Source organism: Xiphophorus couchianus, chromosome 19 (genome assembly GCF_001444195.1).
Source record: "Xiphophorus couchianus chromosome 19, X_couchianus-1.0, whole genome shotgun sequence".
In the NCBI taxonomy this organism is placed as follows: Eukaryota; Metazoa; Chordata; class Actinopteri; order Cyprinodontiformes; family Poeciliidae; genus Xiphophorus; species Xiphophorus couchianus.
In genome coordinates, this window is record NC_040246.1 from 6652769 (window position 1) to 6666495 (window position 13727).

A 13727-nucleotide genomic window follows, 5' to 3' on the forward strand; every position below is an offset into this window, starting at 1 on the left:
CAGAGGCTTACTGGAGAGGTTAAAGGAAAGACAGCAGCACCAATTAGTGCCCCCATTCATAGCCCATTGCAGATTATTGGTACCCACCTACAAGCCTTCCCATTCATGAAACCAGAGCACACAGGCACCCAACTCTATGGCGTCTTTGTTGTCTTTAAGAAAACTCAAAGTTTCACTTAAATTAGTGTGACTTGCTAATGCTTTTAAGCTTCAGAAATTACTTTTATTTTAATAATACATGTCGATATATAATTAATGGTTACAAATATTTGGAATTGGCCTTTAGAAAAAGAAGAAATGCGTGTTTTTCTACATGTCTGTTGTCATAAAGTAGGATTGAGAGTGGCGTCCAAATGCCGCAGCCGTAGCTTGTCTTTGTTCTCCGCTGTCCCAGTTGTCGGTCGATTTCTGTGACCTGTTTGCATGACTTCTTAATTCTGCAGTCAACCGACGTCTGCTGACGTCTCTGGCTGCGCGCTGATCCAAGAAAGGACGCCAACATCAGCCTGTCCTGCCTAACAATGGCCGCCCACGTCAACCGTGAACAATCCAATAAAACCTAATCTGTGCTTTGGTGGAACATGACATGGTACAAACCAGAAAGATATCCTTTAAATACATCAGTACTTTGTTGGAATACATTTATTTACCCCCTTCCACTGATCAAATGTAGGTTTATTCAAAAGATGGCAACTAAAATCTTTTAAAGTGATCAGTTCGATAGCTGCTAGCATAAATTAGCATACCTGCCCTGCAGAAAAAAACTTAAGGACTGTAGCAAAAATTATTTTACTCTTGATTCTGTTTGGCAACTTCAAAAAAATGGAATCTGTCAAATTGCACTATGGCACATACAGTAGGTTCTTTGTGGGTTTCAGCAACTGTGGTAAATATTTGTTCACAGACTCTTAAATAAATTACATTTTATTGCAGTAACATAATCTGACACGGAGAGACAATTCAGTGTAGGAAAACCCACAGTAAAAATATTTGTTTTAGATTAAATCATCACAAGCTAGAAGTTTATCTTTTGATTTAAATGAATTTTGGAAAATTTGGTCTGAATTAATGTGAAACAATAAGGAAGAAAATGTGTATGTTTATAAGAGTCTGGTTTCAGTGAAGCTACTTGGCTCAACGTGCACAGTCAAAACAATAATTATAAAATCACAAAGATAGAAATCAGGGGTGGACGACTGCCCATATTTACTCTGCCGCTGTTAGCAGGATGATTAATGAGGTAAAACAACAAATCTTTCAACAAAGTTCAGAGAAGAAGCATCTCTCTATTGATGCTGAAGCTAAATCAGAACTGCAGGCAGCAGCCAATGACTTAAAAGATGATAATTAGTCTTAAAGAAGATTTTATTTGAAACAAAGAAAAGTAATAAGGTATACCCTTAACTGACTTAAGCAGAAAATAAATTATTTAATTCAAGTCACTTTTATCTCTGTCAAAAATCAAAATTTCAGGAAAAATGGCATGAAAGGGTTTTGCTTTATTGTGATTCACTGAGGTTTTAATCTGTGGAAAGACCATAAATAGAAGAAATACTGAACTGAGAAACAGATGTTGAGGTTTCATCTCTATCGTTTTATTACATTTGATTTTTTTTAGATTTGTTAGAGTTTCCAGTCGTCTCTGTGTTCAGTGGTCTGTATCAGAGTCTGTTCAGTTTCTGCTCTAACAGCTCAGAGTGTCTGCAGTCTGACTGAGGGAGGTTTTTGTACAGCTACTAATCACTGTGTGAACACTGAGGCATCATCTATTTCATGGTAACTCTGACAGTAATAAACTGCAGCATCTTCAGCCTGAACTCCACTGATGGTCAAAGTGAAGGCAGAGCCGCTTCCACTGCCACTAAACCGAGCTGGAGTTCCTGACTGGAGTTTATTCACCCAATATATCAGGAGCTTTGGAGGCTGTTCTGGTTTCTGCTGATACCAGTGCATATAATGATAATGCCTCAATTTGTAAACATCCTGATTTGTTGTACAGCTGATAGTGACAGTGGATCCTGGTGTAAATGTCTCCACTGCAGGTTGAGTCACAGTGATCTGAGCTCTGCATCCTGCAGACAAAAACAAATCCTTCATTTGTCAGCAGAAAGAAAGGAGAGAAAAGGCAGCACATCATGTTAGAAATGTTGCTGAGTGAATGAACCTGTAAAACAGCAGCAGGTCAGCGTCCAGATGAGGATGGTGATGAGGGTCATGGTGCTTGTTGCTTCTGCTGGCTTGACTGACAGATCTGAGTCCTGCAGTGTTGAACTCACAGGACTATAAACCTTCTCAGTTCACTGGAGGATCAGCTGACCATGCAAAGCCTCCACTCTATGGAAATCATTTCTCTGCTCTCAGCACCAGACAAACAGAGACACTGAACCAACACTAATAGATACTGGATTTAAAACTCTGATCATCTTATTGGAATAGAAGAAAATCAAACAGAAACAACATGAAGGATTTTCAGTTCTTGGATTAAAATTAAATCTGTCTTCGACATCCTAGGATTATTTTACTCTGTTTCTAAAACTCACAGGTAAATATATTATATATCAATGTAAGCTGATATTTTTTTAAATCTTTTAATCAATTTAGTTACACTGAAAAATAGTTTTAGCATTTAAACATAATAGAAGCTGAATTGTTAAACAATGTTGCACAAGATGGAAAGTAACTCTTGATTCTCATTAGTGATAAACCAAAAATATTCTCTTAAATTATAAAGCAATTTAAAGCTGAATTAATGTTAAATGATTTGCAGATTAAATAAATTTTAAAGTGGGATTTTTATGGCTTTAATAAACATAATTTCAGCAGCTAGATGTCTACTGACAGTGCAGGAGGTTTTTGTACGGCCTCTCAATGAGTTTGTATCACTGTGGTTGACTTTTGGTGGAGGAACCAAACTCGTCGTTGACTGTAAGTACCAGAAAGTTTTTCTTTGTAACAAAATTAAAAGTATATATATTTTTTTACTTTACTAATTAAATTTCCAGCAAAGTTTGTTCATTTTATTTGATTTAAAAATGTAAAAGTTTATGACTGAGCTTCACAGAAGTTTGTGTCGCTCCACAAATGTGAAAAGTCTAAAACAAACAACCAGTAAAACTGATCTTGAGAAACAATAAAATGTTCAGTTCAAAGTCATTTTATCAATGTTTTAGATCATTTAAGTTTGAATTTTTCTAACATCAAAACTAAAATTTTCCTTCTTTTCACAGTTTTTTGTCTTTTCTGGGTCATTTGTTCCTGTTACTTAAACATGTTTGTGATTATTTCTTCATTTTTAAACTTTCAACCTGAATTCCTGTCAAACTGAACTAATATTTAGTGAGTGAACTCAGAGCAGCTTTGTGTTCACGGTTCATTTGTTTTCCATGTAGTTTAAAGGAAGTGAAAGAAACAGATGTCGACGTTTGAACTGTTTCCACTTGAATGTTTGGTCTCTCAGTTCAACCATCAGAAAATCATGTCAGCGATTCGTTATTCAGAGTCTCCTGTGATGAAGATGTGCTGAGTAATGATGAAGAGTGAAGGTGTCTTCAGCAGCCTGGGTTCTCACTGCTGCGTCTTTTCTCCCCCTCTCTCCTCCAGTGGGTGTGTTGCGGCCCACCCTGACCGTCCTCCCCCCCTCCAAAGAGCAGCAGCAGCAGCAGAGCAGCGTCACACTGGTGTGTCTGGCCAGCGGGGGCTTCCCCTCCACCTGGACGCTGGGCTGGAAGGTGGGGGGCAGCAGCAGGTCCTCAGGGGTGTCTAGCAGCCTGGAGGTGCTGGGGGGGGACGGCCGCTACAGCTGGAGCAGCACCCTGAGCCTCCCTGCAGACCAGTGGAGGAAGGCGGGCTCAGTGAGCTGTGAGGCCAATCAGAGTGGACAGAGTCCTGTCACTCAAACCCTGGAGCCTGACCGCTGTTCAGAGTAGAGCTGCAGCTTCATGGCTGGAAACCATCATGTTGTCGTGTTTTATTCACAAACATTACTTTTCACCTTTCATTCGTCTTCCTCATGTTCTCTCATGTAACTTGGAGTAAATGGATTGTTTCAATAAAAGTGCAGATTTATGTCAATCACTGTCTTTGTATTTATTGTTGTGTTTCAACGTTCATGTTCTTGATCAAACATCATCTCATTTTTATTTCTTTAAAGTTTATAAAACGTTTTAGAAACCTGCACATGTAAAAGCCTTTAGGTAAAAACTAAAGACTCTTTAGTGTTTGTGAGGCAAAGCATCAGAAAACTTATTGATAATCCATATTTATAAAACTAATTTGTACATCTGTGTTGATAAAATAATCATTTAGTGTATTTGAACCTTTGATATTTGATGGTTTTACTTGCTAACTTCTGTGATGTGTTCACTGAACCAGTTCTCATCATTTCTCTGCTCCTGCAGCTTTCAGTCAGACTGAAGGAGGTTTTTGTACGACTCTAAATCACTGTGTGAACACGCCGCCACCATGGTAACCCATACAGTAATAATCTCCAGCATCTTCAGCCTGAACTCCACTGATGGTTAAAGTGTAATCAGTACCAGATCTGCTGCCTCTGAATCTAGATGCAGTTCCTGAGAACAAATCTGAAACTCTGTATATAAGAAGTTTAGGAGGCTGTCCAGGTTTCTGCAGATACCAACTGAGATCATCACCAATATTAGAACTTCCTGTGGCGCTGATGGTCACAGTCGCTCCAACACTGACTGACTTTGATCGTTCAGACTGAGTCAGAAAATTATTGGCAGATGATGCTGAAAAGAGAAATGAGCAATGTTAAAGGAAAACAATAATAAGTATGAGTTCAAACAAAACTTGATAGATAAATGTAAAAGTCATTCTGACCCTGAGTAAGAAAACCCAACACAACCATCAGAGCGACTGGAGACGTCATCCTGATGCAGCTTTCAGTGTCGGAGCACAAACACACTTTGGACTTTGTGCAGCAGAAGAACTTAAAGCTTGAGGAGCAGCGATGCATTGAGATCATGCAAATCCACACCTGCTGTGATGAAACAGAAAACACACAGATGATTCAGCCACCACTTCATCTGGTGAGAATATTCACTTTTTATTTTAACTTCACATCAAATAAGGTATTTATTGATTACTGCAGCAGCGTCTTAATTAAAACCAGGGAGATGCAGCACATCGTCCCATTTCTAAAGTCCTCTCATCGGCCATCATAGCTTAGATAACAGATCTAAAACACTGTTGGTTCATAAATCTCTGAACAGTCTAGCACCTCAACCCATTAAAGATCTGGTGCCGTATCAACTTTCTGGTCCATTCGGGTCTTTTGGTTCTGATCTGCTCTGCCTCCCCAGAACCAAACAAAAGCGGCTTTCAGCCTCGTGAACCACAAACCCAGAAAATTCTCTGAAAATACTGTAAAACAATCGAATCAGAAATCCTTTAAATCTAGCTTAAAACCCACCTTTTATGACTGTTATGTTGCTGCAGGATTTATTGTACAGCTGATGGCGACATTGTCCCCTAAATGTGTTGTTATAAAATAAAACACACAAAAACAGCAATTGTTTGACATAAAATAGATCCATACATTGAGCAAAATAATGTTTTTGTATTGTAACCTGCATTCATGTTACAATTATCCTCATTATGTTTCTTTCTGGTATGTTAAGGTTGTCCAAGTGACTGTGATCTACTTGGGTTTGTGATTCAGAAAATGTCCTTTTGTCTTTATTATTTATGTTTTGAGTTTGTACTATTTAGGATCGATATGCAGAGTCATTTTATATCAGCTTTTAAACTATTCTTTTAATTAATGTTGACATTGAATGTATAGGAAAACTGTGTACACATCGTCTGTAGATATGATAAATTTTGTTTATTAGACAGCAGATCAAATTTACTTCATTGATCAATAATCACTAAATTAAATAGATTCTCATCTTTTTTTTCAAAAATCTGTTTATTGTCTTTTATATTTCAAAAGAGACACACAGACAAGTTTCTCACAAATGCACAAAACACCAAGCAAAGCCAAAAGAAAACACATGAACAAGTTAAACCTTCAAGGTGACAAACATAAGTTGATAGCAGTGAGACAGAATACTTTAAGTTTGTTATCTCAGGGATGTATGTTGAGATTTAGTCCAAGAGATTTAATCACAGTCCACAAGGTATGAGGTGACGGCATCGTCCTCCCTGGATCTGGGCATCCAGGCATCAGTGGTTCAGTTTCGTACATTTTTTCGATCAAGTGAGAACATTTGGAATTAACATGAAGATAACAAACTTACAGCCACTATAAGAATAAGTGGCAAAATTTACCTAGAGTACATTCAGTTATTCATCAATATGAGTTTTTATATTTTCCAAAAATGGCAAAAAGTTTTCCCATAATTTTTTGAACACACAATATTTGGCCTTAATCATAAAGGTGAGTTTCTCCAAGGCAAGAGAGCTTGATAATGTAGACATCCAGGTTTTTAACTGGGGTCTGGTTACAGATTTCCAGGACCTGGCTATACTATGTTTGACCTGCACCAAACAGTAAATTATGGACTTTTGATCAAACTTGCTTATTTGAGTTTGAGTGGGAAAAATTCTTGAGATACATAACCCAGGACAGGGATTAAGTTTAGTACCAACGATAAGTGAAATTTTATCCAAAACCTCCTTCCAAAAATTCTGAATCTCAGGACATTCCCAAAGCAGTGAATCAAATTTATCCTCAAGCCTTTATCTCCACATTTAGCACATGTATCCAGAATGTTTTAGTTAAATTTATTTAGTAATGTTGGAGTAACATATGTTCTGATTCTCATCACTTTACTTCAAAAAGCAAAAGGTTAAACCAGATTACAGCATTTGTGCTTATATTCTAATACGACAGACTTTTAATTGATCAGCTACTCTAGTGTAGAAATGATATTTAATTAAAATAAACCTGTCTAAAGTGACCTTATATTCTAATAAAATGATTAAAAAAACCTGAACTGTTAATAAAAATAATGAGAAAGTCATTTATTTCTTATTTATAACTTTTCCACTTTAGAACTTGCTCAAAATAAAAAGATAAATTTAAGCAGAAGAAGTAAAAAAATAATTGACTTTAATATTTGCTGATTGGTTTCATGGACCTTAGAGGTGAAAGCATGAAAACCCAAAACAATAACTCACATTTTTATTTGTGAAGACATCATGAGAAGGATGTTTGAAACCATCAGAGTTTTGCAGCTGCTCTGAAGATAAATAGAGAAAGTGATATATTTACAATCACTGGGACAAATCAGTCTCAATGATAACCAGGACCAAGAGATAAAACAGAGGGAGCAAGTCTGGTCACTGGATGGTTGGAGGTAGAAAATGTGTTGATCTGTATCAGTGAAAAAAGGAGGTTTTCTTTAAATCTAAAAATATTTCCAGATTTATTCACTGTGTTGTTAAAAATTATTTGACAAAATCAAGATGTCTCCTTTTTCCATTTTGTATTTATGTCTTTATATCGTTTGATTACATTTGATTTTTTTTAGATTTGTTAGAGTTTCCAGTCGTCTCTGTGTTCAGTGGTCTGTATCAGAGTCTGTTCAGTTTCTGCTCTAACAGCTCAGAGTGTCTGCAGTCTGACTGAGGGAGGTTTTTGTACAGCTACTAATCACTGTGTGAACACGTTGGCACCATTTACTACATGGATACTTTTACAGTAATAAACTGCAGCATCTTCAGCCTGAACTCCATTGATGGTCAAAGTGAAGGCAGAGCCGCTTCCACTGCCACTAAACCGAGCTGGAGTTCCTGACTGGAGTTTATTCATCCGATATACAAGATTCTTTGGAGTTTCTCCTGGTTTCTGCTGATACCAGAACATACATTGATCACCAGAACATGTTGCTACATCTTGGCTTGTCTCACATTTCAGAGTGACAGTGGATCCTGGTGTAAATGTCTCCACTGCAGGTTGAGTCACAGTGATCTGAGCTCTGCATCCTGCAGACAAAAACAAATCCTTCATTTGTCAGCAGAAAGAAAGGAGAGAAAAGGCAGCACATCATGTTAGAAATGTTGCTGAGTGAATGAACCTGTAAAACAGCAGCAGGTCAGCGTCCAGATGAGGATGGTGATGAGGGTCATGGTGCTTGTTGCTTCTGCTGGCTTGACTGACAGATCTGAGTCCTGCAGTGTTGAACTCACAGGACTATAAACCTTCTCAGTTCACTGGAGGATCAGCTGACCATGCAAAGCCTCCACTCTATGGAAATCATTTCTCTGCTCTCAGCACCAGACAAACAGAGACACTGAACCAACACTAATAGATACTGGATTTAAAACTCTGATCATCTTATTGGAATAGAAGAAAATCAAACAGAAACAACATGAAGGATTTTCAGTTCTTGGATTAAAATTAAATCTGTCTTCGACATCCTAGGATTATTTTACTCTGTTTCTAAAACTCACAGGTAAATATATTATATATCAATGTAAGCTGATATTTTTATAATCTTTTTATTAATTAAGTTACATTGAAAAATAGTTTTAGCTTTTAAACATAATAGAAGCTGAATTGTTAAACAATGTTGCACAAGATGGAAAGTAACTCTTGATTCTCATTAGTGATAAACCAAAAATATTCTCTTAAATTATGAAGCAATTTAAAGCTGAATTAATGTTGAATGATTTGCTGATTAAATAAATTATAAAGTGGGATTTTTATTGCTTTAATAAACATAATTTCAGCAGCTAGATGTCTACTGACAGTGCAGGAGGTTTTTGTACGGCCTCTCAATGAGTTTGTATCACTGTGGTTGACTTTTGGTGGAGGAACCAAACTCATCGTTAACTGTAAGTATCACCATTTAATTTTATATAATTTATATAATAATAAGTTTTAATTATTCTTTAATATGATCAAACATTATTATTTTTGTGAGCATTTTATGTATGTTTTCTTATTTGTTGTGACTTTGTCATAAGATGCAAGATGTTACCATTAGGTCATACAGTTTATATTTAATAAATTTTTATATATTTTATTCGGTTTACCCATTATGTGATTATTTAAAACAAACATTACATCAGTTTTCTATTTTTAAATTAAATAGTCATATATTCTTTTTAGAGTTTAGCAAAGGTTCTTTGCTAAACCACCAAAATGTCCATAAATTTAAAAAAATTAATGCATTAAAATCTGTTGGCAGTGCTTGTGATAAAAATTTAATAAATAAAGTTAAATTATAAACTTTATTTTGAGCAGTTTAAGTTTCCAGTCGGTTAACTTGTTGCAGTAAAGAGGAAGTGAAACAGACAGATGGAAAATCTTTATCTGTGATCAGCCATTTTGTTTTCATGAACCAAATCTTTACAGAGCCAATATATTTACAGTCAAATGTTGCTTTATTCACATTTATATCTCATGTCATGTTGCTCTTTTTATTCCAAGTCCTGACGAGTCGAGGTCAGAACATTTCAGCTCTGATGTGTTTTTATCTAGAAGCTCCAGAAGATTTTAACGTTAGTTTAAAAACCTGAAAATGAAATAAACATGGATTAATTAATCCCAGCCTCTAAATCATCCGTCTCCTCAGTGTTATTATAATCCACTATGATATCTGTGTGTCCTGACCAGCAGACGTTGATCTGCTCCTTGTGTGTCTCTGCTCTCCCCTCCAGCCGGCCCCACGGTCAGACCCTCAGTCTCTCTGCTGCCCCCCTCCTCTGAGCAGCTCTCTGGGGGCTCGGCCACGCTGCTCTGCCTGCTGAGCGGCTACTCTCCTCAGGGAGCCCAGGTGAGCTGGGAGGTGGACGGCACGGCGGTGACAGAGGGGGTCCTGAGCAGCTCAGAGGAGGAGAAGAGCGGACGCTACGGCAGCAGCAGCACCTTAAGCCTGAGCCAGGAGAAGTGGATGAAAGGAGAGCTGTACTCCTGCAGGGTGCAGCATGAGGGCCAGAGCCAGGTCCAGAGCATCCGAAGGAGCCAGTGTGAGGGCCAGAGAGGCTGACTGAGGCCCAGAGCAGGAGCTCTTAGTGGGAGAGCAGCAGGAAAAACACCTGCTGCTCTCATCAATAGGAGCCTGGATGAAGACAAACTAAAGCTTGTGTGACGCTGAACTAAACTGCTGAGAAACGTTCAACAACTTAGACTAATGTGTGAAGCTCAGCAGCTGGATGTGAGTGGGATTCATTTGCTGTGTGTTTCAATAAAGCTTGCTCTGATACATTATAATGGAGAGTGTTTCATTACTGTCATGACAAGAAGAAGAAAGTTGATTTTTATCAAGAGTGACACTTTAAATAATGGTCATTAATAACAACTGCTTAAAACAAATGAAACAGTTTTCTTGTTGAAAGCTTCTGCAGTATTTGAATTATATTTTACTATAAAACCTATGGATCAGAAGTGTTATCAGAAAACATGATTCTTTGTGAATTTATTTGAAACAAAGAAAAGAATCTCAGAAAATTTCATCTAATATATTATAAATATCAAGTCAACTAAGGATTGTTCAGGTGAGAACAAACTGAAAAAAATCTGACACTATAAAGTTATCAACACAAAAACACAAATATATATTAAAGATTAGATTTTTATGTAAAAAAGCTGTTTTCTTCTAAATTAATTGTTTTGTATCCACAGTGTCTTGCTGAGCTAAATGTGTTAAATTAATAAAGCAGAAGATACTTTATTATTCAATCAGTAAAATATGTAAAGATAAGATAAGATTATATTTGGGATAAACAGTTAAGAAAAGATTAATAAAAACAATTCAGGTTCATCCTGACCCTTTAATAAATCAAAAGCAACATTTAACATAAATGCTGTATTGTTCACCTCAAACTTTCCACTGTGATTGTAAACTGTCAGGAGGAGAAAATAATTCAGAGTTTATTTATTACTCACTACAATGTAAAAATTTTAGAATAAATAGATATAAATAGATATTTATTATTAATAAATTCTAATATATATCTATTTATTGACAGATCAATATTTATTAGCAATAAAAATCTATTTATTTATCAATATATCGATATTTATACTGAATAAATATCGATATATTGATAAATAAATAGATATCTATTAATACTTTGAATGTTTCTCTCTGTAACACTACAATCTCAACCTCACTGGCTCCATGTTCCAGTCGTCTCTGTGTTCAGTGGTCTGTATCAGAGTCTGTTCAGTTTCTGCTCTAACAGCTCAGAGTGTCTGCAGTCTGACTGAGGGAGGTTTTTGTACGGCTACTAATCACTGTGTGAACACGTTGGCACCATTTACTACATGGATACTTTTACAGTAATAAACTGCAGCATCTTCAGCCTGAACTCCACTGATGGTCAAAGTGAAGGCAGAGCCGCTTCCACTGCCACTAAACCGAGCTGGAGTTCCTGACTGGAGTTTATTCACCCAATATATCAGGAGCTTTGGAGGCTGTTCTGCTTACTGCTGATACCAGTGCATATAATGATAATGCCTCAATTTGTAAACATCCTGATTTGTTGTACAGCTGATAGTGACAGTGGATCCTGGTGTAAATGTCTCCACTGCAGGTTGAGTCACAGTGATCTGAGCTCTGCATCCTGCAGACAAAAACAAATCCTTCATTTGTCAGCAGAAAGAAAGGAGAGAAAAGGCAGCACATCATGTTAGAAATGTTGCTGAGTGAATGAACCTGTAAAACAGCAGCAGGTCAGCGTCCAGATGAGGATGGTGATGAGGGTCATGGTGCTTGTTGCTTCTGCTGGCTTGACTGACAGATCTGAGTCCTGCAGTGTTGAACTCACAGGACTATAAACCTTCTCAGTTCACTGGAGGATCAGCTGACCATGCAAAGCCTCCACTCTATGGAAATCATTTCTCTGCTCTCAGCACACTCATGGCAGATTTTTATGTAACATATTATGCTTTATTAAATAACACAAACCAGAATGAAATATGTTAAAGTCAAAGTAGATTTTTCACCTCTGGTTTCCTTACCAACACTCTGCACTTTTGTACAGCTCTTCGCAACTCTGTGAACACTATATCATTGTTGCCGAGTTTATTTTATCTCTATTATCTTTATTGATGATGGAACTCTCGGAGTGCTGCTGATCAGTCTCTGAAGCACTAACTAAATTTAAAGCTAGCATGTAGCATCTTTAAAATCTTAAAATCTTTCAACATCAGATAACTCTGTGCAGGATAAGACTCTATCAGAAGGCAGAACTCAGTCAAGCAGTGATGCATACAAATCATGCAAACTGTTTTTCTCAGCACCTGTCCATGTGAAACCGGGACAGCCATAGTTAGTTAAGAAAATTTTTCAACTCCCTGAGGACCGAACCAGTTCATCTGAAAACACTTAATTCTGCTTCTTATGCAATTTCCTTAAAACAGAATACGTTTCCAATACCTTAGCTATCATGCTCTCTGGTGGCAGTCTACCTTAAACACTGTTTTTATTTATATTAATTTATGGTTTAAGCAAATTGAGTAAGCTAAGAAGAATATCCTGTCCAAAAATCAGAATTTCTTTATGAAAGTCTTGTAAAACTGTTTAAATTTAGCACATTTGAGCTCATTGATCTTGTATGAAAAACCAGCAAAGTGTCCAAAATTGATGAATAAAATTTAAATATTTTTATTTTGTTCAGAAAACATTGTAAATGTCATATAAGCAATAAAGCTATTGTTTTCATGTTATCTATATTTTATAAATTTGTTTGTAAAAGAAAAAGTGATTTATCTTCAGGATAAATTTGATATTTGACATAAATGATGAGAGCTAAAAAAAAAAGATGTTACTGATTTCTTTGAATGGGACAACTGGTTTCTGTCAGCAACCAAGAAACAGAGTATCAAGAATTAGAAGAGATAATGAGGGGTATCCAGGGAGTCCTTGATTTGAGATTGATCAAAAATTTAAGTTAATTCTGTGATTTTTCTGTCCAAGGAAATTTTATCTTGGAACAATAATGGCTTAAAAATGCGGTGTTGTCATCATAACGTGTAAATAACCCTACAATTTATATTTATAAAAAAAATTGTATTTACCTAAAATGTTTCTTGTGTTTTTATTCTTTGAAACACTTAAATGTTTCAAATCATCAAATAAATTATGATATCCGACAAAGATAACTCCAGTAAATTCAAAATTCAGGTTTTAAATTATTTATAAATGGTTTTTGTGTTTGTTTGTTTTTTATAAAGGAAAACAAAAAAGCTAATTCAAACTCATTAGACCTATGTAAGCGAATGTGTCGTTCTGCTCTTAGCAGCAATTACCATCAAACATGTCCTGAAAGCTGCCAATAAGTTAAGGATTTTTTTCCCACTCCTGGCATTGATCTTGCTAGTTCACTTCGTTCACTGGTTCCTGCTGCAAAACCCAAGTGGAGCTGAGGTAAAGATCAAACCGGTGGCTGGATTTCCTCCTTTAATTTTTATGCCAGAGAGCAGAATTCACGGTTTAATAGTTGTGCAACAACTGGAGCTCCATAAAGTTCTACCAAAAACCAGGCCAGTCCAGAATACCCCCTGAAGTGGCTCTCTGTGCAGGGCGTATTCTGCTTCCAACTCCATATTCACTAACTCAGATAGGCCGACTGCACAAGAGAGTATAGAGTATAAAGAATGGACGACTGCACTTCCAAAGGTGAGTTTATTTTCATAAATTGTGATACACTGCCCCCTGCTGGCGGATCACAGTCAACACCAAATTATGTCAGAAAAACTTATCCCTCAATATCAACCCCACAAATGTATTTTCTTAAAAAAAGTTATGTGA

At 36.6% G+C, this 13727-nt stretch overlaps 3 gene segments (V, D, J or C); 2 read left to right on the forward strand and 1 right to left on the reverse strand.

Annotated features, from left to right (window-relative positions):
* The window catches only part of LOC114133914 (immunoglobulin lambda-1 light chain-like), a 38897-nt gene extending 28714 nt beyond the window's left edge, over window positions 1-10183 (forward strand). Inside the window, 2 exon segments of the V gene segment in view lie at window positions 8765-8802; window positions 9631-10183. Of these exon segments, the coding sequence occupies window positions 8765-8802; window positions 9631-9959 (367 nt within the window).
* On the forward strand, window positions 2570-4071 carry LOC114133915 (immunoglobulin lambda constant 1-like). The segment is given in 2 exon segments: window positions 2570-2925; window positions 3601-4071. Coding segments are annotated over 2 exon segments (456 nt in total).
* Window positions 4423-8391, reverse strand: LOC114133916 (Ig kappa chain V region 4135-like). The segment is given in 3 exon segments: window positions 4423-4500; window positions 7691-7950; window positions 8043-8391. Coding segments are annotated over 3 exon segments (375 nt in total).
* Window positions 10184-13727: the final 3544 nt, after the last annotated feature.